The following is a 27,612-nucleotide window of genomic DNA, read 5'->3' as shown; positions in this document are numbered from 1 at the left end:
ATAATTTTAAGCCTTGTGGGATGCCAGCTGGCCTCTTTGTATTCCTGACATGCAGACAACTGTTTTGTGCATTTCTAATAACATTTATGCTTGCACTTTTTAAAAACTCTCCTTTTGCCAATCTGTACCTACTGTATAGAGTGTCCTGGTTTCCAGAGGATCAGTATGTCAGGGATTCATAGTAATCTGAGCTTTATATAAATAGGAAAAATCTTAGAAAAGATTGTGACCAATTTTGTAGTATATTTACTTCCATGGTAGATCTAACAATATGTAACTAGTGTTCTGCAGTTATTTGCTTTGCATTATTGTACCACAATATGACTGTTATTTTGTAACTATTGCCAGTAGGTTTTGTCTGTCTGGGGATCTTTCCTTTTCCCTTAACTCACCCCCAACAGTATACCCTTTCAAATAGCCCAGAGTAGGGGCGGGATTTATTTTTCTATTTCTTTTAGTCTTTTCAGTCCCATTAATCCAGTTAATCTAATTTTAATTAATGCTGATAGAAGGAATAGTTAGTTTCAGCTACCAATCTCCAGCCTAAAATTAAGCACTGCTTTTCTGTTGTTTTTTCTTTCCTCTTGCATTTTTCATACTTCCTAAATGACATCTTGTTTTTGCCAGCCTGTCCCATTCTCTCCTCAGCTCCTTTCTTTCTTTCTTTCGTTCCTTCTTTCTTTCTGTGCCCCATTTCTTTATAGATAGAGGGCTAGGTCTCACTTTTTCGTTTGGCTATGGTAGAATTTACTAATTATATGTTGTCCTCAATACAAACTCTTAAAATAACCTTTTAACTTATAGCTTGTTGTATGGGCTTGTGAGAAATCTAGTGTGGTGTTCAAATCATTCAAGTAAAAGTCACCTGGCAGATGGCATAGTGGTGTGATTTCTTACTTTGTGGCCTCTGTTGTGTTGTTAAACTGAATCAACATCCTCTGTCAAATGAAAAGATATTTGTTGGGGAAATTACAGCTTAGCTTATTTTCTCTTATAGGAGATATATCTGGGAAAGCAAAGCTTGTTATAGTCTGGTTATTCTCATGGTGTGGGTGTTATTTAGTCCATTTTTATATTAGGTATAATTTATCAAAAATACAGAAGAAAAAGAAAGCTTGTTAATTTTTTTCATTTTATTTAAATTGTGTATTCTCTTTGGTAATACCTATCATAAAAAGCTACTTGGGAGCATAAAGTCAAGAATAAGTGGAGATCTCTTTTCTACTCGCAAAAAAAAAGTCAAGAGAAACAGAACTTTCTTGACTGAAATATCCAATGCCTCATGCAGAGAAGGATCTTCCCTTTCATCTTGAAATACATAATAGTCTGACCTACAAGTGGAAACCCACCCTGGATACATTGGACCTAACTGTTGCCTTGTGTCAAACCTTCCATTTCTGAGCAATGTCAGAGAAGATAGCAAAAAGCTGCCTGCAGGTTCACCTTAGTGAAGCCAGTATCCTAGCCTGACACAAGCTGGATTCAGAGCATGGAATGGAAATCCCACTAGTGGCGCAAATGGATGATTTCTTGCTGTTGATGGATAAAGGGCAGACCTTCACTCTGATTCTCCTGGACCTCTCTGCAGCTTTCAAGGTGGATAAAAAGCAAACGTTTTTTGAAAATTTTTGATTTTGTTGTTTAAATTTTTTTTAATAAATAAACCGGTTTAAAACAAAATCTGAGTTTAACATGAAGTATGTTAAGGCCTAAATTGCTTATTATAATCTCATGAAACATTTAAATAAAAATAAATACGCTGAATTCATGAGTTTTGATCAAAATTGAGTTAAAGGCTGCTGTTTTCTATATAAAGAAAGAAGCAGGGGAAAGACATCTGAATTTTGAGGTCAAGATTTAGGGCACAAAAGGTCAGCCTAAGTAATTTACAGTAACTCCTCACTTAAAGTTGTCCCGCCTAACGTTGTTTCATTGTTAGTTGCTGATCAGTTAGGGAACATACTCGTTTAAAGTTGTGCAATGCTCCCTTATAACGTTTGGCAGCTGACTGCTTTGTCCACTGCTTGCAGAAAGAGCAGCCCTTTGCAGTTAGCTGGAGGTGGCTTTGAACCAGGGTGGACCGGCAGCCCCCCATTAGCTCCCCGCTCCTCTAAGTTTCCTGTGCGGCAGCTGCCCAGCAGGCTATGAAATGCCAGCAGTTCAGCTGTCCCTCCCCACATGTGCTGCTCCTGCCCTCTACCTTGGAGCTGCTCCCGGGAGCCTCCTGCTTGCAATGTACTTAAAGTGGGGTCAGTATTCTTAAAGGGGCAATGCACCACAGGCGTGCGCGCGCACACACACACACACATTCTCTTCTCCGCCCCCACCATGCTGCTGTCTCCCCTCCCTCCATTCATGCTGCCTTGTAGAATATGAGGCTACATTAACAACAATGTGTTAACCCTTGAAGGCTCAGCTGAGTTCTAATTCATCATTTATCAGTAAGACATTCCCTGGGAAATATCCCACCCTCTGACTTCACCACCTCAACCAAGCTTCACAATCATCATTGCTGTGTACAGTATTAAATTGTTTGTTTAAAACTTATACTGTGTATACATACATACTATAGTCTTTTGTCTGGTTTAAAACAATTCCCTGGAACCTAACCCCTCCCCCCCATTTACATTAATTCTTATGGGGAAATTGGATTCACTTAACATTGTTTCACTAAAGTATTTTTCAGGAACATAAATACAACGTTAAGCGAGGAGTTACTATAGTAGACTGTCTCATTTACAAGAAGTTTAGAGGAGTAGGGACTTAAACTCCAGGCTCTTAGGCATATTTGAATATTTTCCCAGGCTGACCTGAAATCAGTTTAAATTTACTGACAACAGTTAATCCCTCTGTTTAATAAATCATTTAGTTGTGAACATGAAACATGTTTTAATAAGAGAGTTTTATGTATCCAAAACATATATTGTTTTATAATAAATTCATATACTGTTCTGTATTTAATTAAATTCCAGTTACCATCCTGATGGAGCTTGACACAAATCATGAGCAAAAAGTTAACTATTTAGTAAATAAGCAATAAATCATTCACCATTTTTAACATCCTAAAAATGTACAGTTAATAAGTATCTAAAAATATTAAGGTATATATTTCCTAGACAGTGAAAAGTACCAAATGCAAAAAGGAGATGGATTTATTTTCTATTACATTTCATAGACATAAAAAAACCCTTTAAACAAAAACTTGAAACAAATAAAGAATTTTCTCAAAATAAAAGAGTGAGGGAGGATGTAATTACTAAAAACTAAATCCATTAAAGACCAAAAATTTTGAAAATGGGATTGCCAGTGTGGAAAAACATGCCAACTAAGTCTGTGTTTAAAAGTCTGTGGTTTCCAGTTAATCAGCTCTATGAAGAGATTAGTTCCCAAACTAATATTTTGTTACAAAGCAACATTGGACTACACAGGAATCACAAGCAAATATAAATATATCAATCTCGATGTGATTTTTGTGGTGGGCTTGATATAGGTTAAATGTAAAAGCTACGTGCTTTAATCTCCAGTGTAAAAAAATAGTATAAGCTTAGTAAAATCTGCAGGTGGAAAACACAAATGTCTACACCTGCGTTTCCAAAGTGCTCCTTACTGTTACTCTAACTCCGAAATGAAACCTGTTCTAAACACTCCATTTAAAAGTGCCTATGGACTTCAGAGGATTCTGCTCTGGAACAAGCAGGAAACCTTGATTTAAATAATTGATTTTAATCTCGTTTTGTATTTGTACTTTTTAGTTATTTTCCAAAGAAAAGTTAATTCTCATTTGTTGGTAACCATAAAAATGTTTATTTGCAAACACATATAGCCTTTACACTATATTTGGTACTTTTGTGCTAACTAGGAGGATATGCTATCTATTTATGCAACTATGTATCTTACATGTATACATTAATTATGAACTTATACATTTATTTAAGCAACTATATAGCTTAATTTACATTTATTCAGATTCTTCATATTTACTTGTTAGAAAATGATGAATGATGCATTTCTCATTTACTAGTTAATTTTTTACTTATGATTTGTGTCAAACTGTTTGGATAGAGATTCAAGTTAAATTAAAAATTCACACAGAGCACTTAGTTTTTATTACATGAAACTATCTTAAATGTCCTGGGTAGATAAAAAGTTTTATCAAAAATGGTTTGCATTTAAAACTGATTTATTAAGCAAAGGAAGCATTATCTGTAGTTAATGAATGTAGCTGACGTTTTCTGGTCACCATTTCCTTCAAGATTTTAGAACTAGTTTTCTCATGCCTAGTTTTTATTCATAATATGGAAGAAGAAAGCAAGATTTCCTGTTTTTTCAGCTCCCAATTGGTTTCTTAACTTTGAAAGATGAACTAGTCATTAAATTGAATTAGCTGAATAAACTCAAATGAAAAAAATATTCTTTCTGCACCTGCAAAAGATGCTACTGCTATCAAAAGCTGGATTAGCACTCAGCAAACTCTGGTACCAGGCGCTTAGCTAGTGACTTCCACCAGTTCAGTAGTTTGACCTTCTTTAAAACTTCAGCAGCAAACATGTACTGCTTAATACTATTTTTTAATTTAATTTAAACTATTTAATGTATTCTAATGAATAGGATTTAACTTAAGTTGTCAGTTTCAACTTCAATTTTAAATAGATTTATTTAAAGAAAACTCCTGTATTTAATTTAGAAGTAAAAAAAAATCTGATTTAAATTAAATCCAGTTTTTCTTTTAAAAAAAAATCATTGATTTTTATCCACCTTGTTGTTGTTTTTTCTGTTAACTAGAATTTAAAGATACATTTTTGAAGTGCTTTCTGCATGTGGGAAGAGATAGAATGTTTCCAAACTCAAGTACAGAGGGGGGAATACCCGTCTGTTTGCACAGATGGGAAACCACAGGGGGGAAAAAAAAGCATCAATTAAATTCTCTTTTGAATCAAGCTCTAGCGTTCTTGGTAAATTCAGAAATGATGTTATGTGTAATAGAAACAGCAACCTCTTCAGGGAATGAGTAACAAAAATTGTTACAATAGCATTTGTTTACAATGACAAAAGCCTGATTTTGCCATTCTTAAGTTAAATAGTAATTTGTTGCGGAATTGGTCCTATTAATTTCAATAAGATTGTTTGTGCTAGAAATTACAAGTATAACCAAGATTTTTTTTTCTCTAACTTTCCATAATTGTGAAAATGTTCTTGTATTTTATATTTGGTGCCCCCTCCAGATACTCATCCCCAGTTCCATCTGCCTTTAATGAAGGATTCACTAGCAAAAACCTCTACATTTTGTAGTGATTATTTCCCAAGTACATTTCAGATATATGGATGATTGATTTTTAACTGTGCTGAACAGCAGCATAGAGGAAATTTTGAAAAGCTCTATACTAAATATTTTGTAACGGTCCTTCTTCAGTCTTCATTCACTGAATGCGTGATGCCAAATTCTGAACTTTGAGCTGTGTTTAGAAGCAAGATAGAAACTGCAGAAACACAATGTTGGGGCTGAATTAAAATAATAAAAAAATCTGATAATATTAATTCTGCTGATTGCATAGAAGGTATAGAATTCAGCTCACTCATTATTGTGCTAACACAGGTAAGTATCAGTGACAAATGTTTGTTGCTAGAGTAATCAGATATAACAGAATACACATAGTGAGCAGTTCTGTTGGAAGAAGGTGCCATTTTTATGTAAGCATTGCTCAGAGTAGAACTACATTTCGGAGTGTGCTGGGAATTGGGTTCAACTAACACAACATGTTGTGGTCCTTTTCAAGCCCCAGCACACACTAGAGTCAGAGCAGTTCACGGAGCATTTTGCTTCTGCTCAAAGGAGCAACAAATAGTGCTCCACAGCACATCTCCTGGTTTGTCAAGAGAATACTGACCTTCACTAGTAAGAGCTCTGTTGCAGAGGGGGACTCCTCTGCTATTCTCCCTATTCACCTTTGTTTAGTTTTAGTTTTATGCCTCCATCAAGGCAGGATTTAGCCTATAAGTTGGCTTCCTCTTCATACACATTAAGTGAGGTAACAAAATAAGAAAAGTATATATATTACAGGTAATACAGGTGGCATTGGACATCACTAACGGCCAGTTATACAGACAAGATATGGTAAATTCACAGATATTCGCTGAGCAAAACTTACATTGCTGTTCATTTTTTTTAAAAACTACAGTGCATTAGATTTGGGATTTCCAAATGGACTAGAGCAGGGGTTCTCAAACTGGGGATCGGGATCCCTGAGGGGGTCGCGAGGTTATTACATGGGGGGTCGCAAGCTGTCAACCTCCACCCCAAACCTCGCTTGCCTCCAGCATTTATAATGGTGTTAAATATATTAAAAAGTGTTTAATTTATTAGGGGGGTCCCACTCAGAGGCTTGCTGTGTGAAAGGGGTTGCCAGTAAAAAAGTTTGAGATCCACTGGAGTAGAGGTACTGATAAATACATTCTGCCATGTGTTCTAAACTCATCAGTCTTTCTCCTCGAGGACATGTAGGAAGTGAAAGAGGGGGAAAAATGAGGTGATAAAATGTAGACATACAGTAATTTAGCAGTCTAGACAAACATGAAGCTTTGCTACCTTATGGAGCCTGGTAAATTGTTGAGCAGAAGTTGCTCAAACAATGAATTCTCATAGACAGCCATTTCACCTTTCCAAGAAAATTACAGCAGTATGGGCTATGTGTGCTAATGATGAGGCCTGATAAATCTGCAATAGAAATCTTTCTGCTTAACTTATTTTTGGGTTTTGTGTTCAAGAAGGGAGTAGAAAACAGGAGAACATAGTATAACACTTCACTGTAGGCAAAATGGATCAAAATGTGGTGTTTTCATTCCAGAGGGCAAATTTCAAATACACTACAGCTCCCACACTGTTGTATGTATTATTGCAGATTGGTAGCCTTTTTTTCTTCCGTTTTAATCCTAGCCAAAATTAAAGCTCTTATTTTACAGATGAGAATGGCGGGTAAGCAGTTGCCAGTAATTTAGTCTTTAGGCCAAGAGTGGGAGATGCCAGAATTCCTACATATCTGTTAATAGAAGACTGTTTTCTGTGGGAATATGACTTTCAATTTACCCCGCCATCTCTACCTCACTGTTCAAACAACTTGAATACTTATTTCACTCTGAAGTATAAATTTTTAATATGGGTTTAGACCTTAGCCCTATAGTTTTGAAATGATTAATTGTATTATTTGTTGTTGAAGCATAAATACTTAAATTTACTTTGAAGTGTAGATTTTGAGTTTTTTAAAAGAAGAAAAATGTCACCTTGAAAAGCATTTTGTGAATCATATAAATTGGAATAGTCTTGAAATGTACTCTATCAGGTCCCTGTGTGAAGCATTTAATGTCTGAATTTGAGGATCTCTCTAGAACAGTGGTTTTCAACCTTTTTTCATTTGCGGACCCCTAACAAAATTTGAATGGTGGTGCGGACCCTTTTGGAAATCTTAGACATAGACTATAGGTTGAAAACCACTGCTCTAGAATAACAAACATTTTGATTCTGCATTAGCAGTTTATATTGGGACATCATGATATGTAAAACAGAGTTAATTTAAGATACCGAATACAAAATTTGCAAATTTCAATCTATGAAATTCTTAACTCTGCTCTGATAACAATGTTTAAGTAGACAAAATGAACCAGTTTCTAGAAATCAGTGTCTGTATCCTAGTCATTTAATGGGACAACCAAAATGATTAAATTGAGTAAAGATTTTTTGACAGGACATACTGAATCAGAGATTAATTGTTAAAGCTTCCTCAGTAACTCTTCCCCATTGTGCACATGTATTACAATAGGGTCTATTTGTCATCTCATAGTATATATGCAGTAATGCAAAATGGTAATATGTGCTTCCACAGTTATAGGAAAATGGGTAGCTTCTTTGTGGTCCATTCTGTTTTTCTGAATAGCATTTCTGTTCTCCAGTGTGGTATGTCATCAAACAATGAAAAAGTGTTGTTCTAATGCATACATGTAAAGGGGCAACGTTAAGCTGATTGAACTTGACTGAATTTTTTTCTTATTCAATTTCAAACAGAATACTATATTGGCAAGTATTGTTGCATACTGTTTCCTTTAAAATATATATAAAGGAGAAGTTAAATATATGAAAATATTTAAGTGAATTTACAAACAGTTTTTAAAAAGTGAGAAGTCTTGTAGAGACAGAAAAGTAAAACAAAAACCTTTTTTCAGCCTTTACTTATAGCACTGCTACTATAACAAAATCATTCTAGTGAGCATTGGATAGTGTCTGAGATCAAGGGTGTTTGCTGCTTACATCTAACCCAACTAATAAGGAAGGCAAGATGGATCTCAGGCTGTATTTTGCTCTCCTGTCAGCTGTCTAATCTTCCTTCCCCTCACTGGGTAAGGGCTTATTCCATGAGGGCACAACAGACATCAGTGACAGGTTTCAGAGTAGCAGCCGTGTTAGTCTGTATCCGCAAAAAGAACAGGAGTACTTGTGGCACCTTAGAGACTAACAAATTTTAAAAAAAAATCCATTCCATACGGCTAAATGCAGTGCCTTGCAGGTGCCACAAGTACTCCTGTTCTTTTTGCAGACATCAGTGACTTCACTTCAGGAAGTACCTCTGCTTCCATCCACATGATTGTGAGACATTATGCTCTAGTACAAGGGTTCTCAAACTTCATTGCACCATGACCCCCTTCTGACAACAAAAATTACTACACAACCCCTGGAGGGGGGACCAAAGTCTGAGCTCGCCCTAGCCCTGCCGCCCTGAGGTGCAGGGGGCAAAGCCAAAGCCCAAGAGCTTCAGCCCCAGGCAGGGGGCCTGTAACCTGAGCCCAGCCACGCAGAGCTAAAGCCCTCAGCCTTCAGCTTTGGCCCAGGGCTGCAGGGCTCAGGCTTCGGCCTCAGTAAGTCTAATGCCAGCCCTGGTAACCCCATTAAAAAGGGGTCCCGACCCACAGTTTGAGAACTGCTGCTCTAGTACAGGGCTCCTCCACTGATGCATCGTTTGGGATAGTGATCCTTCAAAGGGCTTTACAGCCTGCATCCTCGCACCCTCCTCCTATTTGAGTACTGCTTGTCAGTCACCCATCATGGAATACTTATAGGGACCAGCACTCAAAGAAGAGGAGGAAGTTACTTACCTTAGTAATTGGAGGTTCTTCAAGATGTGTGATCGCTATCTATATTCCACTACGTCCTCCTTCCCCTCTGCTTTGGATCATTCTTTAGCTCATTGTAGAGGAGGAAGTGGAGAAGCAGTTGGTCCAGTCCGCCATTTATCTCCTCACTCAGAGGCACAAGGAGAGTGAGGTCACACGTGTGGACCAATGGACACTGCTTTCAAAATCCTCTGTCTGCAGGCACATGATGCACATGTATACACACGGTGGGATACAGGTAGGGACCACACATCTCAAAGAACCTCCAGTTACAAAGGTAAGTAACTTCCTCTTTTCTTGCCATATCTTTTTGTGAATGGACATAAGACTGTAATTCTTTGCACCTTATAAATCTGATTTTAGTGAGGTCTCATATATCTATCCTCAAGAAGGTCAAATCTCTTTTCTTCCACTCCCTCCTAGTTTTACAGATTGGGGTAACTGTGGCACATTGAAGATAAGTGGTGTGCCCAGAGTTGCATAGAATATTTTTAGCAGAGCTGGGAGCAGAGTCCTGATTTTTTTTTTCACTATTGAATCATGTATTTTTGACCAAATCTGCTGAAGGCTGCTTCTCACTTGTGAATGTTGATGATTTTAAATGAGTGATGGTCCCATCTTTAAATTACTCCTTGTTTTGCCCTGAATTCCAGTATATATATCGCTGTATTCTATTTCAGACATACACTAATGAAAATTAATATACTATCTTATTTTTACTTTTTTAGGAAACCCGGTTGGATGATCTCCATCATGTTGCAGTAGCTCTGGGGAAACCAGAAGTATTTGTACAGAAGGATTCCAACGTAAGATGTTATGAGTTTTGGTCTCTAAAATAACTTTCCTTTATTTAATTTCATATGGCATTACACAATTTGAATAGAATACTAAGTATTTTGGTCATAAATGTAATTTTTCCCTATCCTATAGCATAAGCTTTATAATAAGCGTAATGGCTATCAGGAATCACGGAGAACAGCTAGTCAGAGTCCCTCCAAAGGAGTTAATCTGCCAATTTCACTTCATTTGGTTCATTCCTCCTGGAAACAGAATTCAGCTCATGTGGCATCTCTGGTTTGACTCACTTTTCCCACTTTCAGTGGATGTTCTAGAAGTGCAACTCTTTGGAGCCTTGTACTTTAAAAATTCAGCCATAAAAGGGCAGACAACTCTTCTCAATCCACAGCTTGTGGTGTTTGGTCTCAAATCTCTCTCAGTCATCACAGTGATAAAGTGCAGGGGTTGTATGGTCTTTTATGGTGCTCAATCCACCTCTTTGTTTCTATTTAGACCAATAAAATTAAAGGACTTGTATCTAGGAACAAAGATTGTAGGTCACAGTTATAAGATGGGGGCTTGTATCCATGAATGTAGTTACCCTGAAAGGGAATTAGAGGTCATGATAGGTAATCAGCTGAGTGTGAGCTGTCAATGCAGTGCTGTAGCTAAGAAGGCGAATGTGATGCTTGGATATATAAGCAGAGGAATGTCTAGTAAGAATAGGGAGAGGTGGTGTTTCTTCTGAGTATGGCATTAGTAAGGGCATTACTGGAATGCTATGTCCAGCTCTGATGTCCACCTTTCAAAAAGGATGTCATAAACTTGGAAAGGGTTCAGAAAAGTGCTACAAGAATGATTTCAGGTCTAGAAAAATATGGTTTATGGTGAGCGACTAAGGAAGCTCTCTCTGTTTCTCCAAGAGAAGGCTGAAGTGACTTGCTCAGTCTACAAGTTTTTACATGGGAGAGAGACTTATGATAGACAGACGTCTCCTTAATCTAGCAGAAAAAAGGCATAACAAGATTGAGTGGTTGAAAGGTGAAGCTAGACAAATTCAGACTGGAAATAGGTGCAGTTTTTTTTAATAGGGTCAATAATTAACCATTGGAACAACTTACTTCAGACTGCTTACCTAAGGATGTGGTGGATTCTCCACCTGGAGTCTTTCAATCAAGACTGAATAGCTTTCTCAAAGAGATGTTATAGCTCACGCAGAAGTTAAAGGCTGTTGCAGAAATTATTGGATGAGGTTCTTTGGTCTATGTAATGCAGGTGATCACAATAGATGATCATAATGGTCCTTCAGGTATGGATCACATGGCATGTAGGCAAGTGCGTCATGCATATGATATTGGATTCTTTTCAAAAACAGTGCCACATATGACCCCCTGTGCCTCTTCATCCTCCCATGCAAGGGCATAAAGGGTGGAGCATCCAGAACCCTCTCTTCTTAATGTCCATGACGTAAAGATGGAATCTAGTGAGTGTTCAACCCACTACTTATACAGAGCTTCAAACTCACCCTTTTCTTGACTGATTTGGTGAAAAGAATCTATAGTCCCCTTCTTATCCCCTTATTACATTAATTTGGACATTCTATTTTAAAAAAAAAAAAGTCCTCTCTGACCCCTGCACACACCCCTTTTGTTAAGCAGGGTGAGGTGCTTCATGCTAATATGGCAGACCCTAAGCCACTAGGGTTCAAACCCTGCTTGTCCTGTGATGTTCTCATCGCCTCTGCTGATGGACACAACCATTACCTTTTCTGCCCAGGGGTACACCCGCCCACTTAGCATCCAGGCCCACCCATATCTGAGCAGGGGTGTAGTGCAGCCCGGAACATCACTTGGGCACCTGAAATCCAGGACAGAGCTATGCGCCCATCCTTCAGAAAGCTACACGCTGGCAGCTCTGCTTTGCTGTTTTCTGAGCTGCCCCATGTGTGTGCCCAGCTTGGCAGGTGAAGCCCTTTGTCTGGGGGTACCAGAGCTAGGAATAGGGAGTGGCATCAGGGGAGAAGCTGAACTAGCACAGTCTGTCATTGCCCGTCCACCTGAAAGTCAGGGCCCACCGAAATTTCCACTCCTAGCCACACTACTGCTTCTGCGTGGGGGAGAACCACATCTCAGACAGGTGTGAAGCGTGTCAGTCATTTTCTTCCAGGATGCGCAAGCCCAGGGATGTGCAGCTCAAGTTGCATCATTTTGAGCAATCCATGTGTGTCAGTTCAGATCCTGAGGAAATGACAGCTGCCAAAGTGGAACCAAATAGTTTGGATCAGAAAGTGCTTCCTGGAATAGGCACCAGAGCCTGGGATCAGGCAGTGAAGAGGACACTGGCATCCTCAGCACGGTCAACCTTGGTGCGCTGGCAGCCTCACATCACAACTGGTGCCTACACACTGATCATGGACAAGTGATGCCAAGAAACATTCCCACCTGGAGTATAAGCGCAGCTCTGAACAACAAAAGGACCATTGCACAAGGAGCACATCAAATATCACTCCTCCAAGGACAAAGCCTCCAAATCCTCCACCAAGGCAGAAATGGCATAGGGGGGAGGAGCTCTGGTACCGCTCTTGGTATCCATGACCAAAACAATGACCAGTCCAAGACCCATAGATCCAGTGCTCCTAAGTGGTGATCAGAATTAGATGTGATGCAGAGGCCATATCACTACATGGCACTGTCATTCAAAGAGGGTGACTCATTGTCACCCTTGCCAGTTTACTCCTTCTCCCCACCTACAAGCAGGGTTGCCTCTTCCTCATCTTTGGAGAGCAACCCCAGTTACCTGAGGTAGAACCCCCTTGCCAAATGCTCTGCTTCAGGTAAGACAGGAGTAGCACTGAGCCAGCTGGCTAGCTGGCACTGGGCCAGTACACCCATGACATGCTCTCTGGGCCTTGCTGGGGACCATTGTTGCATATGTCTCAGAGCACATCTCCCCATTTGTGCATCCAGAAAGAGAAGAAGATTTCACTCTACGACATCATTGGCCAGATCTCCAATACCAGAGTCTGATGTCAGCCATCAGGAGATGGAGATAGTGGAAGGCCAGCACCAACCCCTAGTGATGGATTCTGCCCCCCAGGATGCCACCTGGTACTGGGGTACCACTGAGCCACCTGACCCACTGGCCTGGGCTCCTCTCAAACTGTACTGCTATGACAAGCTGCAAAGCTCTTCAGCCTGCACTTTCACCAGCATTCACACAGGTAGGGACACACCCAACTGCAGTTACACGCAGGCTCTCTAACCACTAGCTTCCCAGCCTGGGACCCCGGAGCAGTACCATCCTGCCCATGTCAAATCTAGTCAGTATAGATCCGGTCCACCTCTCCCTCAATGTGAGGAGAGATTTTCCCCAAGCACTCCAGTCAAAGCTCACTGGTTTAGGTTAAACCAAAAACAAGTTTATTAACTACAAAAGATAGATTTTAAGTTTTTATAAGTGATAGCAAATAGATCAAAGCAGATTATCTAGCAAATAAACAAAAAACACAAACTAAGCTTAATATACTAAATAGATTGGATATGAATTAGCAGATTCTCACCCTAACAGATGGTACAGGCACACTTGTAAATTCTTAAGGCACAAGGTACACTAGCTTTGCAGCTTGGAATCCCCAGGTGTTTCATACACAGGCTAGAAATGTCTTTAACCTGAGTCCAGCACTTCCCCCAGTTCAATCTTTCTTCCTCAGTTGTTTCGAGGAGTCATCTTGTGGTGTGAGTGAAGAACCCCAGATGACATCACTTCCGGCCTTGTATAGCTTTTGCTTATGGTGGGAACCCTTTGTTTCAAAACTTGGTTCCCAGATCAGTTTGTGGAAAAATACTGACATCCCAAGATGGAGTCCAGAATCATGTGGCCTGGTCACATGTCCTTGTAGAGTCATAGCACCCGTTACTTACAGTCTTTCTGGAGTGCTCTCAGGAAGGCTCACCAGGTGGGAGATAAGCTTCTCCTCAGGCCTATTGTTTTCCCCAATGGCTCACTGCTCTGCATAGGCCCTTCACAACCAGCTATCTAGACTGAAAGCATCTTGTCTAGTGGACATTACCCAGGTGTAACTACATTTGAAGTACAGATACATAGTATTTTTAACTTCACATACAAAAATGAAATGTGTGTACAAATAGGATAATCGTGTTCAGCAAATCATAACTTTTCCAGTGACATCTCACATGACCCGTCTTGCATAAAATGCATCATAATTATGCTATAACCATAACATAATATTACTATGAAGAATATGGGGTGCAGTGTCACACCCCTTTCTCCATCACAGGAGTCATCTTCATCATGTCACAGTGACACCAGCCCTTACCCCAGTGGTCAGGAACTTCAAATGCTTCCAGGAGTTCCTCTCCCAAATAGCAGACACCCTGGTCATCAAAACAAGAGTCATACCAAAGAAGACCCATATACGCTGTTTGACAATCTCAATGTAACTACTCAAGTCAGAATTGCCTTTTCCATCTATGAGGGTGTACTAGACCAGCTAAGATACCCTGGCCACTTTTCCTGCCACCTCTAAGTGCATGGAGAAAAGAGATCAGGTGTCCTCAAAGGGCTTTCAGGATATTTATGCCCACCCAAACACAAGGTTCCAAGTCGTTTCTGCAATCCAAGAGAAATCCTGGTTTTCAAAAGATACTCCTAAAAACAAAAACCCCAAGAAATTCGACCTGTTTACGTTTAAAGTGTACTCCTCAGTTCATTTCAGCTCCAAGTGGTGAACTACCAGGCCTTGTTCATGAACTATGACTTTCTCCTCTGAGAGTGCGTCACTCCCTTCCTATCAAACACCCTGCAGGAGCACAGGGAGTAGCTAAAAAGAATAATAAAAGAAGGCCAAATTGTTGTGAGGATGGTATTAGAGCTGGCCAGGGATGCATATGACATGGCTATGAGGTCAGGGCCATAGCCATCAGAATGAGATGGACATCTTGGCTGTTAGCTTCCAGGGTACCCCAAGAAGTGCAAGCTACCACCGAGAACCTGTCCTTTGAGAGGATGGAACTCTTTGATTAAAGAACCATCAAGTCACTTCTCTCCTTAAAAGACTCAAAAGGCTGTGTTAAGGTCCTTTGGGATTTGCACCTTGGTTCCTTACTGGAAACTTTGAGTGTCAGCCCCGGCAGGGACCTCATACTCTCATGGCCACAAGCTGAGTATCTGCCTCAGAAAAGATCTAGGTATTCCAGGAGATGCCCATTGACCTCCTCCATCATACACCTGACACAGTCACAAAGCCAACAGGCTTGACAGGAGTGTTGAGAGTCACACTGGAGTTGATCCTTGTCTGCCTTGTCCCTTTCCATGGTCCTTGATTGACCATTAGACAAATTGGTGTAAGACATAATTGCCCTTGGCTACCCTATTCATTTCCACACATTTCCCTACTTATCCCCCTTCCCCATCTCTCTTCCAACATCATTCTCGTAAGTTCCTGTTGCAAACAGAAGTGCCCTCATTGATGAAGCAATGAGCCATAGGAGAGGCTTCTGCTCTCCATAGTTCTTTATCCCAAAGAAGAACGGGTGTCTTCATTCTTTCCTAGACCTGAGGAGACTCAGCTAATATGCTGCCTCAGATTCAGGATGGTAATGCCTTCATCATTTCATCTCTGCAGGCTGAGAATTGGTTCATGGCTCTCGACTTGCAAAAGGCATACTTCCACATAGTCATCCATCTAGCCCACAGATAGTACCTAAGATGAGGCCCAATCATTAGCAAAACAAGGTACTGCCATTCAGCCTGTCCACTGTGCTGACAGTCATTACAAAATGCCTAGTTGTGGTTGCAGCACACTTGGGAAGGCAGGGCAGTCATATCTACCCTTACCTGGATGACTGACTGATCAGAGACCAGTCCCAGCAAGAGACAGCAAGGATCCCACTGTCCCTCCTAGTGAAATACAAAAATAAAAATAATCTTTTATCCTATTGCAAATGATAGACTTCATAAGAGCTACAGTAGACTCCAGATCACACAGAGTGTACCTGCATGAGAACCACTTCCTGTTGTTGCAATCACTGCTACCTGAGATAAGATCCAATCTGTCTACAATAATAGGGATGTTCCTTGTGGCATTCAGTCGTATGTCGGCGCATGTATGTGCCCCTGGAGCTCTGGGACAGGTCTATTTACTCCCCAGCAAGACACCAAATGGATAGGAACGTTGTGGTGCCAACTCATGCTCCACAGTGATGGTCTCCGCATCACCACCATGTGTGATTTTTTTTTTTTTTTTTTCCCCATGGGAGCATGAGCAGATGCAGGGTGCACACATTGCCATGACAGATACTGCTGTTTAGAAGAATCTGATCTCTAATGTATGAGGGATATACACACCAACAGCGGGATCCACACTAATGACAACATTTCAGAGGACCACAGTTACTGTAGGATAAATAGCCCTTCTTTATAGTCCTTAATATCTATGAATCTCAGATTCCCTGGCACTTTTTTCCTTTTCCATTTTATTCTTTTATTTTATTTTATTCACTGAAATGTAAGTCTCTAGGACTATATTATCTGCATTCCCACTACTGTGCATCTTAACGTATTTAAGGTTAATTTTTTTATCACATCAGTATCAATCTGAACATTTTAAAATTATTCTTTTTAGTATTTACAACAGTTTAAACTGATTGGGGCGGAGGGGAGGGAGAGGAGTGAAATTTGTCCATGCTTCCATCTAACTCTAAAATGTATTTTCCTTAGGTTTTTTCTAAAGACCTGACCCAGCCACAATTCCAGGTATTGACTTTTGATGATTTAGTTGCCGCCGGTGTTCCTATGGCACCTGAAGACCCTGCATACTGGGATAACTTTTGTTCCAAGCAGGAGTGCCCAGCACGCCAGAGTACTCATTCAAGATAAGACTGTGTTTCCAAGAAAAGAAGCTGAAATCTTTCACAGACCACACATTGTTCCTTTGCAAAGCTTAATTTGAGTGTGTGTATACATTTCCCATTTTAGACCAATATTCGTTTCCCAGCCTCACAAAGCTGCCACCTTTTACCCTCTTTACCCTATGCTGAGATCATTTCAGGCTAAAGAAACTGAAATAAATGATCTAAACTGATCCTGCACCTTTTTTACATTGTGTAATTTGCATCTACCTCTGTGATTCTCTTATCTCCATGATTACCCCCTGCCAATAGCAGTGAACAGAGCTGCATTAATGCTGCTCTTGATGAGCAACATGTTTAATATTTAAAGAAAATGTGTTTTCATGCTTAATTTCTGCTGATGTTTAAGTGATATTATTGCCTCTCTCATGAAATCATAATTTTATTCCAAAGTGGCTGGGCAAAGCCAAATTAAAACAGTTGGTTAATGATGATGGCACTATTTCTTCATAGCAAAAGTTCTATGTGAAATTATCAAACTTATTTGTCATCCCTCTAAGTGACGTTAATGGATCTACAGCTGTGTAAAACCAGTTTGAGAGTGTTCTGAGTTCTGGGCTTTTGGTGAGGTATATCCTCACACAGTCAGCCTCCTCCTCACAATTGTCTGTACTGATTCTCTCCACTAACAGTATACAGGTTTTCTGCCTCTCCTTTAGATAAGAGTCCTCTGAAGTGGATACGTGCCCTGCAGTAGTTCTGCATTTCTGAACCCATATTTGCATTTCTGTTCTCTTTATTTCTGGGGACCACTATTTTTTAAATATATAAGCACTGTCTGCCCTTTTCCAAGGAGGGCTGCAGAGCTGGAGCTGGGGAATGCAGAGTATTGCATTGTCAGAGAGACTTGGGAGAGAGCAACAGGTGCTGAAAGACAATTTTAGACTATTTGTCTTGTCCTTTTCAAAGAATACTTTTTCCCATTGTGTATCCTCCTTTTTAATCTAGGACGTGTGGATACTTGAGGTCATTTGAAAGGTGCAGGGAATGGATACTGACCAGAATCATTACCTCAGAATAAAAGGCTCAATTCTCTTCCCATTGAAGTCAAACAAAATTCATGTTGACTTCAGTGAGAGTAGGATTGTGGCCAAATTGGCTGTTGCCCTGCATTCTGATTAGGTGAAAGCCTGCTTGTATTATAACCATTAAACTTGCACCTCTGATGTTAAATAGAATTTGAGGCAGGAAGGAAATGGGTTTTATGGTCTTACAGAAGCCCCCATGCTGCTGATGCAGATAATCACTTTCTCACACTCAAATAATATCTGTTAAAATTATCCTTTTGCCTGCTTTTACAGCACGCTTTTAAATTGAGCATTAATAAATAAATTACATAATTCTCTCTCAATTATTACAGCTTTACCCTGTAGGTAGGAGTGAATTTTAAAATTAAGAATTTGTAGTACTAAAAGTGTGATGACTGTTGGATCTTGGGTTAGGATTCCCCCAGAAGCCAAGGTAATTCTGTTTAAAGTCAAGGGAAATTTCTTAATGGAGAAAACCAGCATTAAGTCCATTCTACCCTGCTGATTGTAAAATTTTATTTTATTTGCTAAAATAATAGCCGTCATAAGAATTTGCTTTTCTCCAGACTACAATAGATGTTTAAAAATAATCTTGTTTATTAGTTTTTGGTCTTAATTGTCCCTGCTGCTGGTGTTTCAGACCAAACTGAGAATCCAGTGCTTTTTAGCAGACCGCACTGCAAACACTAAGCCCCATTGGCAAGTGCATAATACATTTTATCATCTGCAGTGAAGTAATTTGCAGTGTTGTATGTGATCACATTTAGGCATGGGAGTTAACAATCCTGATAAATATGGCAAATAACACCTCTTTTGGCTGGCTAATGACTAATAAGGTTCTATATGTAACAAGAAAATTTAGAAACTTAAGGGTTGGTTCTCCCCCAAAGTCTCCCACCCCCCAAAAAAGCATTGATCCTGAAAGACCAGGCAGAATCACTAGGAAGACTGCAAATTTGCACAATAGACAGATTTCCTTTACATTTGGATTTCTGTTGCTTTGGGGAAAAAAAAACAAGATTAATCTAACTTTTTTGCAAATTTTAACAAGCAATAATGGTAAGAGATAATGTTGGCTTGTGGAAACTAAAATGAGTCATGTGTATCTACAATTTCAGATCTTGGCAGTATTGATAGAATTATTTTACATTCATATGCACAGAAAAGGAGCAATCATAAGGGTATAAGAGTTTCACATGTCTATCTTCTGATACCCTGGGAATGTGAACAGTTATTCTCATAAGCATAAGAATTGTTTTCTGAGCATATACTAGTGCTGTAAATAATTATTTAGAAAATAAACTGAATCTCCTCTTTAAGCAGTTATGCATGTGGAGCAGACAGTAAAATCAACATTACGGTTATGTATAGAAGAGTTAGTGTAATTGAATATCCAAGGTGAAATCATTAATATTACTGTAAATGATCTATCTATTTAATGCTTTAGGGACAGATTTTTAACTTTGTTCTTTACAGAAATAGCATGGTACAAATTGTGATAAATGTGTTTAACTTTGGGCATATGTCTGTGGTTTTTTGTGTCTTATGTAAAGATTATAGTTTAGTGACAGAAATACTTTAAAGACACTTTGCATCTTTGTGAAAAGAGAGTTATGTTGCTATTTGACATGAGTATATGTCTGTAGGCAGTAGCTCATATGACTCAATCAGGCTTACAATATCATGTGCAAGGTTTATCTTGTTACTATATTACAGAAGTACATGGGCTGAATGAACACGTTAGCTAAAGAAAAGAAAAAAGGTGTAAAGCACTGGTATGTTCACAGTTAATCACATTAACTAACAAATCAGTATAAAAAAGATGTTGCTAGAAAGACCTGGATATGAAAACAAATATAAGCTAGAAATGAGGCTAAAGATATGCACATGAGCATCATCTCTCTTGGAAAAAACTTCCTGTTGGATGACACTTCCCAGCTTTAGTGACCATGCACAACTCTGTTTACTTTGATGGTGTTTGTTCACGTTGTTTTTTAGTTTGTAACATCCTTAAGGCAATAATCATGTTTTTGGCATATGTCATGCACATTCTATACAAAATTTTAATATCCAAATATTGTATATATTCTACATTATTTACTCTTACATTAATGAAACATTCTAAGGTTTCTTTTTATTGAAAAAAAACTTCTAAAATTGAATTATTGTTCTAGCATTCTGTATCTGTTCTGCTGTTTTTTAAATAATAAAGGTTGTTTGTTCACAGCCAAACACCTAAGTAGGGTTTGACTTGTGTTGTTATTAGATAGAAGGTCTCCAAGGCTTGAACACCAAGAACCTGAGGCAAGTAACATTAGTGAGTCAATAGATATAATGCTTTGCCCTTAATCAGTATTGAATCTATGGTAGAGCACAGGACAGTATGATGCTGGAGGTGGCATCTTGCAGATGAGACATAAAGCTAGGATTCTGACCACTTGTGGTCATTAAAGCGTCCATATCACTTTTTGTAAGAGTAAGCATGTTATTCCCTTTCTTCTGGCCAAATACCAGTAGGATAATTATATTCTGTCTACCTAACTTTCCTCTGCAACTTTGATTGGGTAAGGTTCAGTATTCTTCACTTCCTGCTTAAACTGTGGCAGATGTGTGCTGTTGAACAGCTACTATTTTCCACTTCAGAGGTAACTGCATTTTAGTGTTGGGAGAAGTAACCCCCCATAGGGCCCTTGTTTAATTTGCAACACGACTTAATTTGTTAATGGTGTAAGGAGCTTTGAGTTCTTCTTTGGTGTGTACACTCTCTCTCTCTCTCTCTCTTCAACTCTTGGGCCATATGGTAGCTTGCACCTTTGTAACCAATCATATATGTCTACACCTCCACTGCTTCCAAGGTTGATACAGAACAACCTACTGTCCAAGCAGGGACACCTGGGACAGGCAGGCGACTTGCCCCTTTCGTGTAAAGAATTCCCTAAACTGGTGCAAAGAGCAACTCAACATTTGTGTGGGTATCCCTTTCTCTCGCCCAACCACATCAGTGACTAAGAACCGACATATCCTTATTAGGATGGGGAGCCCACCTTGACACCCTCACGGTTCAGGGTGGGTGAACAACCCACAAAGCCAGTCTCCACATCAGCCTATTGGAGCTCAGGACAGTCAGGAACACTTGCCTTCATTTCCTGCCCCTCATCCAGGGATAAGCCAGTCAGGGTCACGATGGACAATATGTCCTTCATATGCTACATCAACAAGCAGGAAGGAGCAAGATCCTGCTCCTTGTATGCCGAACCCAAAATGGTGGGTGCTGAGCGCACCCACTGGCAGCCCTCCCGATCAGCTTTTCCCTCTCCCCCCTGTGCCTCCCCCTCTCCTCCCAGCGCCTCCCACCCACCACAATCAGCTGTTCTGCGGCATGCAGCAGGTGCTGGGGGGTAAGGAGTAAGGGTGAGGTGTGCTTGGGGGTGTGCGCAGAATGGGGCAGGAAGAGGGAGAGCAGGGGTTGTGCCTTGGGGGAAGGGGTGGAGTGTGGGAGGGGTCTGGGGCAGAGACAGGGGTCAAGCCCCTCCCCCCCCGGCACATTAGAAAGTCAGCGCCTCTGGCCAAAGCCATAAAACTCTGGAACTGGTGTATAGCCCACCATATCCAGATTTCAGCGGTCTACTTCCCGGGCATCCAGAACACCCTGTCCAATGCCCTTAGCAGACATTTCTCCCACAATTATGAATGGGAGTTGGACACTCTCTCAGGTTCCCCACAGCATATTCAAGAGATGGGGACTACCAGAGATCGAACTTTTCGCCACCTCGGAGAACAGGAAGTGCCCTCTGTTCTGTTCAAGGGGAGAATGGGAGTCTGGGTCACCACTCCCTGGGGGACACTCCTTCTACCATGGAAGAAGAGTCTGTTCTATGCCTGTCTCCCAATGCTCCTAATTCTAAGAGTGCCAAACAAAATAAGGCAGTACAAGGCCAGAGTTATTCTCATAGTACCTACCTAGCCAAGACAAGCTTGGTACACTTGCTTGCTTCAATTCTGTATCCAACCATTGATCAAGCTCCCCACTATTCTTCATTTCCTGTCTTAGGATGTGGGTTGCGCTCTTTACCCCAACCTAGTGGTTCTATGCCTCAGCTTGGTTTTGGGATGGTTCTTTGGAATAGAGGCTTCCTGCTTTCCAGAGGCACAGTAGAAAAACAACCTACTTACCTGCAGAAATGGAAAAGCTTTGTCCATTGGTGTGGTTGTCGCTACCTCCACCCTGAATTGGTTCCTTTTTCCCTCATCCTGGATTACCTGCTGGATCTGAAGACATCCAGTTTATCTATCAATTCAGTCAAGGTACATCTGGCTGCCATATCAGCCATTCATCCCCTGGTCGAGGGATTCTTTATTTTTGCTCACCCAGTATCATCCCAGAATTATTAAGGGTCTGGGTAATCTCTTCCCATACATTAGACACCACACCCTGTCTTGGGACCTCAGCCTCCTTTTGGCCCACCTCACGAGACCTCCATTAGAATAACTGGCAACCTGATTGCTATTTCATTTATCTAGGAAGATGGTCTTCTTAGTTGTCATCATGTCAGCCCTTAAGGCGGGGAGATTGGAGCCTTGATGGCAGATTCCCACTGTACAAAATTCTTTAACTATAAAGTCTCTTTATGTCCACGTTCTAAGTTCCAACCAATGGTTAAGATGCAAATCCAATGTAACCTATCTATCCATCTATCAGTATTTTTTGAAGCCTGATAGTTCTCAGCAGGGATCCTATTTCTATACCCCAGATGTGAGAAGGGCCTTGGCCTTCTACCTGGATAGGGCTAAGCAGGTTAGGAGATCACCTAGACTCTGTCTCCCTCACAGATAGATCGAAGGGGACTCCCATATCTGCTCAAAGACTTTCAAAATGGATATTGAGTTGTATCTCTACCTGTTATGAATCTGCAGGTCCTCAGCGCAACCCCCCTCCCTCTGCCCCGGGGACGAGAGTACATTCAGCCAGGTCACAGGCAACCTCTACTGCATTTGTGAAGAATATTTCAATATCGGAGATATGTAGAGCTGCTATCTTGACTTCAACCCGTATGTTTTCAAAGCGTTACACCCTGCTCCGTGCCGTCAAATCTGATGCAGCACCTAACTCTGCAGTTTTGTCTTCGGTTCTGGACCCTGTTCTGAAACTGCCACCTCTTTCTGGGGATACTGCTCAGAAGTCACCTGAAATGGAGCACCCACAGGGATGCTACTTGAAGAAGGAGGAAGGGTTACTCACCCTGTGCAGTAACTATAGTTCTAGATGTGTATCCTTATGGGTGCTCGACTACCTGCTTTCCTTCCCCTCTGCTTTGGTTGTTGCCTAGGAGATGCCTGGGTAGAGAAGGAACTGAGAGTAGTTTGCCCGCATGCCCCATGTATAGCCTTGGTGTCTGCCGCAGAGAGGCTTAGGGTACATGTACGGGTTGAATGGACACTGCTAGCTAGAAATCTCTGATCAACGGCTGGAGAGGTGCATGCACACCTGAAGTGGAGCACCAATAGGGGGACACATCTCAAAGAACTACTGTTACTGCACAGGGTGAGTAACCCATCTTCAGATGAAAAGGGCTATAGGATTGCAAAGTACTTCTCTCCTGTAATGCTGTATGATTGAAATAAGACCATGTATATCATTGATATTGCCACTGTTAGACAATTGCAACAAATCTTGTACAAAATATATTATGTACGGTGTCAATGGAAAAGTTATGATTTGCTAAATAAGATTATCTTGTTTAAATCCGTGTATCATCACTAGGGCTCTGTGTCTGTTATGGAGGTCACAGATTCTGTGACTTTCCATTACCCTCCCATGATTTCTGCAGGGGCCAGTGTGGCTGACCCCAGGGCCACCCAAGCAGCTGGCCCCAGGACAACCACACCAGCCACTGCTGGAGTGGCCCGGGGGACAACCACACCAGCCGCTGCTCCAGCGGCCCCAGCCAGAGCAGCTGTGGTCAACAGTCCTAGCCTACGGGCCAGCTGGAGCAGTCTGCGGCCCTGGGCAGCGGTCTCAGGTCAGCTGGAGCAGCCGCCATCTATCGGCCCCGGGCAGGGCTGGCTCCAGGCCCCAGCTGAGCAAGCTGGTGCTTGGGGTGGCAGATTGTTTGAGGCGGCATTCCGCCCAATCCTAGGGCGGCACAGCTGCTTTTTTTTTTTTTTTTTGTTCCGCTCCAGCCGCCCTGTAGGGGGCGGCGGTGCGGAGAACCAGAGCGCCCTGCAGGGCAGTCCTCTTCCTTCCTTCCCCGCTGACCGGAGCAGAGCCCTCGTGGCAGGCAGCAGCGCAGCGGGAGGGGCCGTGTGGCAGCACCCCCGCTGTAGCCCTGGCCGCCCCCTTCTCTCTCTCTCTCCCGCCCGCTCCCTCCCCCTCCTCCCCCCCCAACCGAACCCCCTGCACCTGCGCTTTGGCTGCACCGCAGGTTGTTTTTTTGTTGTTGTTTTTTTTTGGGCTTGGGGTGGCCAAAAAGCCAGAGCTGGCCCTGCCCCTGGGCAACGGTCCCCAGCCCCCAGAGAAGCCATGGTCTGCGGCCCCCAACAGCTGGTGCCACTGGCCCTGAGCGCTCCCCTCCTCCAGCAGCGGTTCTTCCAGCACCCACCCCCCTCAAGATTTAATCACACATATGGACAGGTTATTGGCCATGAAATTTTGTTTGTCCATGATCTGTCCATGACTTTTACTAAATATACCCATAACTAAATCGTAGCCTTAATCATCACTGTATCTGAAGTTAGAATATTGGCTATATATCTGTTTCCCAAATGTGTTTGTTCCTGGGGTAACACCCACCAAGTGAAATCTGCATTGAAGCCAGACAGCTTTGTGTTGATGGTCCATTAAAGACATTTAACTCTTACAATGGGTCATAGAGGAAACTCATTCCATCAGGTAAGTCTTCCTGTGGACTCCTTAACACGGATATGGCCAATGGCTGCCCCTGTGAGTCAGCAAACCATGTAAAGACATGTGATATGCTCATGTTACCCTGGACTCCATCTTGTGCCAATAACTTTCCACAGACGAGCTGTGAGCTTTGTTTGGGACAGTAACATTTTAAGCACACGGCAGAGGATATAAAAGACCCATGAAACATTTCTGTGTTGCCTCTTTCCTGCTCTGGTTCTCTGGACTGTGGATTTACAACTAAAAGGAACATATTGGACGATGGACCGAGGAGCTTCCAAACTTTTGGAAGTTACCAGAGACTTTACAAGCCAGTAGTCTATAACGTCATTGCTATAAACCTGATACAAGAACATTTCCATTATTCTATGTACATGATCTATTAACCATTTTAATCCTCTTCTTTTTTTCTTTATTAATAAACCTTTAGCTTTTAGTTAGTAAAGGTGAAGGGTTAAAATCCATGTGCATGTTATATAACAACCTGGTATATATGGATTGTGCCAGCTCTTTTTCAGACCCGAAGTCCAGAGTTTGGTCTGGAGACCAGAGGCCTAACTAATAGTGATCAGCTAAGAGAAAGCTGGGGTAAACAAAATAACATTGCCTTTACTAAGATCTGCTTGGTCAGTAGAAATGCCAGATGTTGAAGCAATAACTGAATAATTATGTTTCATCCAATGTTTCAAATTGAACAAAGGATCCCTGTTCCTATTGTGTTTCTCCTGAAGGGAAAACAGTCTTCCCACAGATCCAACCTTGAGTTTATGAAATATTGGCACATGTCACTATAATGATATGGCACCCTTCCACCTCCCTTCCAAGGGACCAATGCCCTGCCTTAAGACATAAAGGAGACAATCTCTATTTTCATATGCTTTCACTGTTTCTTTGCTTTATCCCCTAGACATGTACCTGTCGGACAATCAAAGGAGTTACTCCATTCCTATGGACCCCAAATCAGAATTCAACATATATATTTTATACTAATAACATTTTATCAAAGTATTAATCAAATGTTAATTTGCTAACTTGAGACCATGGGCGGAGACATTGTGTAACCTTTTAACCATTGGCTATTGTGCTATCTTGTCTTGCTGCAAAACCTATCCCGGGGTGTGGAACTGCCTACCCCGTCACTTTCCCCCGCCCATGGAAAATCTATATATTTCATTGTAATCAATTAATTGACAGTGTCTCTGAGCCTAATAAGCCAGGTGACACTCCGCCAGCGCTGTGTGTAATAAACCCCTATGCTTTGACCTCTACACGGTGTGAATTTATGTCCTTCAAAAGGATTGGCAGGAGCATGATTATTGAGTAAAATCTGAGTTATATATTGATGTGGCTATGTGCCTGATCTCTTGAGATCAGAAGAACTCTTTGATGAAATTGGTTTTCAATAACCACTCATCATAAAGGCTAGCATCTGGGTGGTGAAATAAGGGCTGGAATGTATAAGGAGACTGCATTTTTGACTTCTTGTTCACCAGTTTGGTGAGACTGTTACTGGTGCTGTGTAATCTAATGATAAAATAACCACCAGGTTGGAATGAGTCTGCCCTATTTCTCAAGAATTTGTCCTGAATCTGACCTCCTCAGCTGTGACCCACAGAGGAACGGTGACACTTCTCCCCCCACCTCCAATAATTGATGTTCAGGTAAGAAAACAATAAATGAGCAGCCCTTCTTCTGACTTGCTTTTGAAACCACTCTGTAAAACAAAGACAGGAGCTTGAGAGTCTTGTAATAGATATTCATTCACCACAAAAATTACATGAAACGAATGTTATTTGTGAGCAATATCTAGGAGATGTATAGTTTAGCTTTACAAATACTATTTGTTCTGCATTACCTAAAAGATACCTATGCACCATATTATAAGCCATGAAGGGAGCACAATACTGTAAATAGATATTAGAGAACCTGCCTAATAGTCCACTTTATAAGGTTTAAATTTCTTGGTCACACTCAGAACTAGAAGAGGAGGTAATACTGGACAAATAGATATAATTCATCAGATAATTTACTTTTGATGTAGGAAATCTGCTTCAGCAAGGACAAAATCACTTGGGGGATCCACGAAGAGACTTGGGTATTGCAACGCTGAGCATCACAGCACCTAACTTTTAGGCACCTAGGAAATCACAGTCACAACACTGTGATCCTCAAAGCCAAGTTAGGCACCTAGGCTCCTTATACAATGAATGGGAAGAGATAGACATCTTAGAATGTGCTCCACAAAAGCCAGCCCACTAGGTGTTGAGCCACCTAAGCTAACCAATGCAAGATGCTGACAAGAGGAGGGTGTTATAAGCTCTGTGCCTCTCAGAGATAGGCACCTAACTCCAGGCTGCAGGTAGGTTCCTAGCTCTGAGTAGCAATTCAAGAATTGGAATCAGTCTCTTGTAGTAGGTTTTTGTAGGAATGACTTTGGAGCCTACCTCACTCCACACAAAACAGCTGGAGGAGGAGATGGTGCTGCTGCCCACCTTATAACTTTTAGCCCTGTGGTTACAGGCCATCCCCTCCAGGATATGGGAGATCCAGGTTGAATTCCCCACTCTGCCAGAGGGGAAAAAAGGATTTGACCATGGGTCTCCCACTTCTCAGGAGAGTGCTCAAGCCACTGAACCATGAAACAGTCTGATGTAGGTTCCCTCAATCTCTGCTTTTGCGTTTAAATAAATAAAAAAAAGGAGTGGTTGAAGCAGGGGCCTGGACCCAGGGGTGGGTCTCATCTCCATGTGGGTACCCTAAACACTGCATTACAGAGTCACTCTCTCTCTCTCTCTCTCTCTCTCTCTTTGGCCCTTGT

The 27,612-nt window shown here is 41.3% G+C and overlaps 1 protein-coding gene across 1 annotated transcript in view; it reads left to right on the top strand.

Annotated features, from left to right (window-relative positions):
* AASDHPPT (aminoadipate-semialdehyde dehydrogenase-phosphopantetheinyl transferase) overlaps positions 1-18,894 on the top strand; it is a 59,028-nt gene extending 40,134 nt beyond the window's left edge. The window contains exons 5-6 of the mRNA XM_034758858.1: positions 9,885-9,962; positions 16,672-18,894. Of these exons, the coding sequence (XP_034614749.1) occupies positions 9,885-9,962; positions 16,672-16,830 (237 nt within the window). The 3' untranslated portion in view covers positions 16,831-18,894. The remainder of the gene's footprint in view (positions 1-9,884; positions 9,963-16,671) is intronic.
* The last annotated feature ends 8,718 nt before the right edge of the window (positions 18,895-27,612 follow it).

This window comes from Trachemys scripta, chromosome 1, assembly GCF_013100865.1.
Source record: "Trachemys scripta elegans isolate TJP31775 chromosome 1, CAS_Tse_1.0, whole genome shotgun sequence".
Classification (NCBI taxonomy): Eukaryota; Metazoa; Chordata; order Testudines; family Emydidae; genus Trachemys; species Trachemys scripta.
Note: the sequence above shows the minus strand (reverse complement) of the source record. Positions and strands in the feature narration are given on the sequence as shown.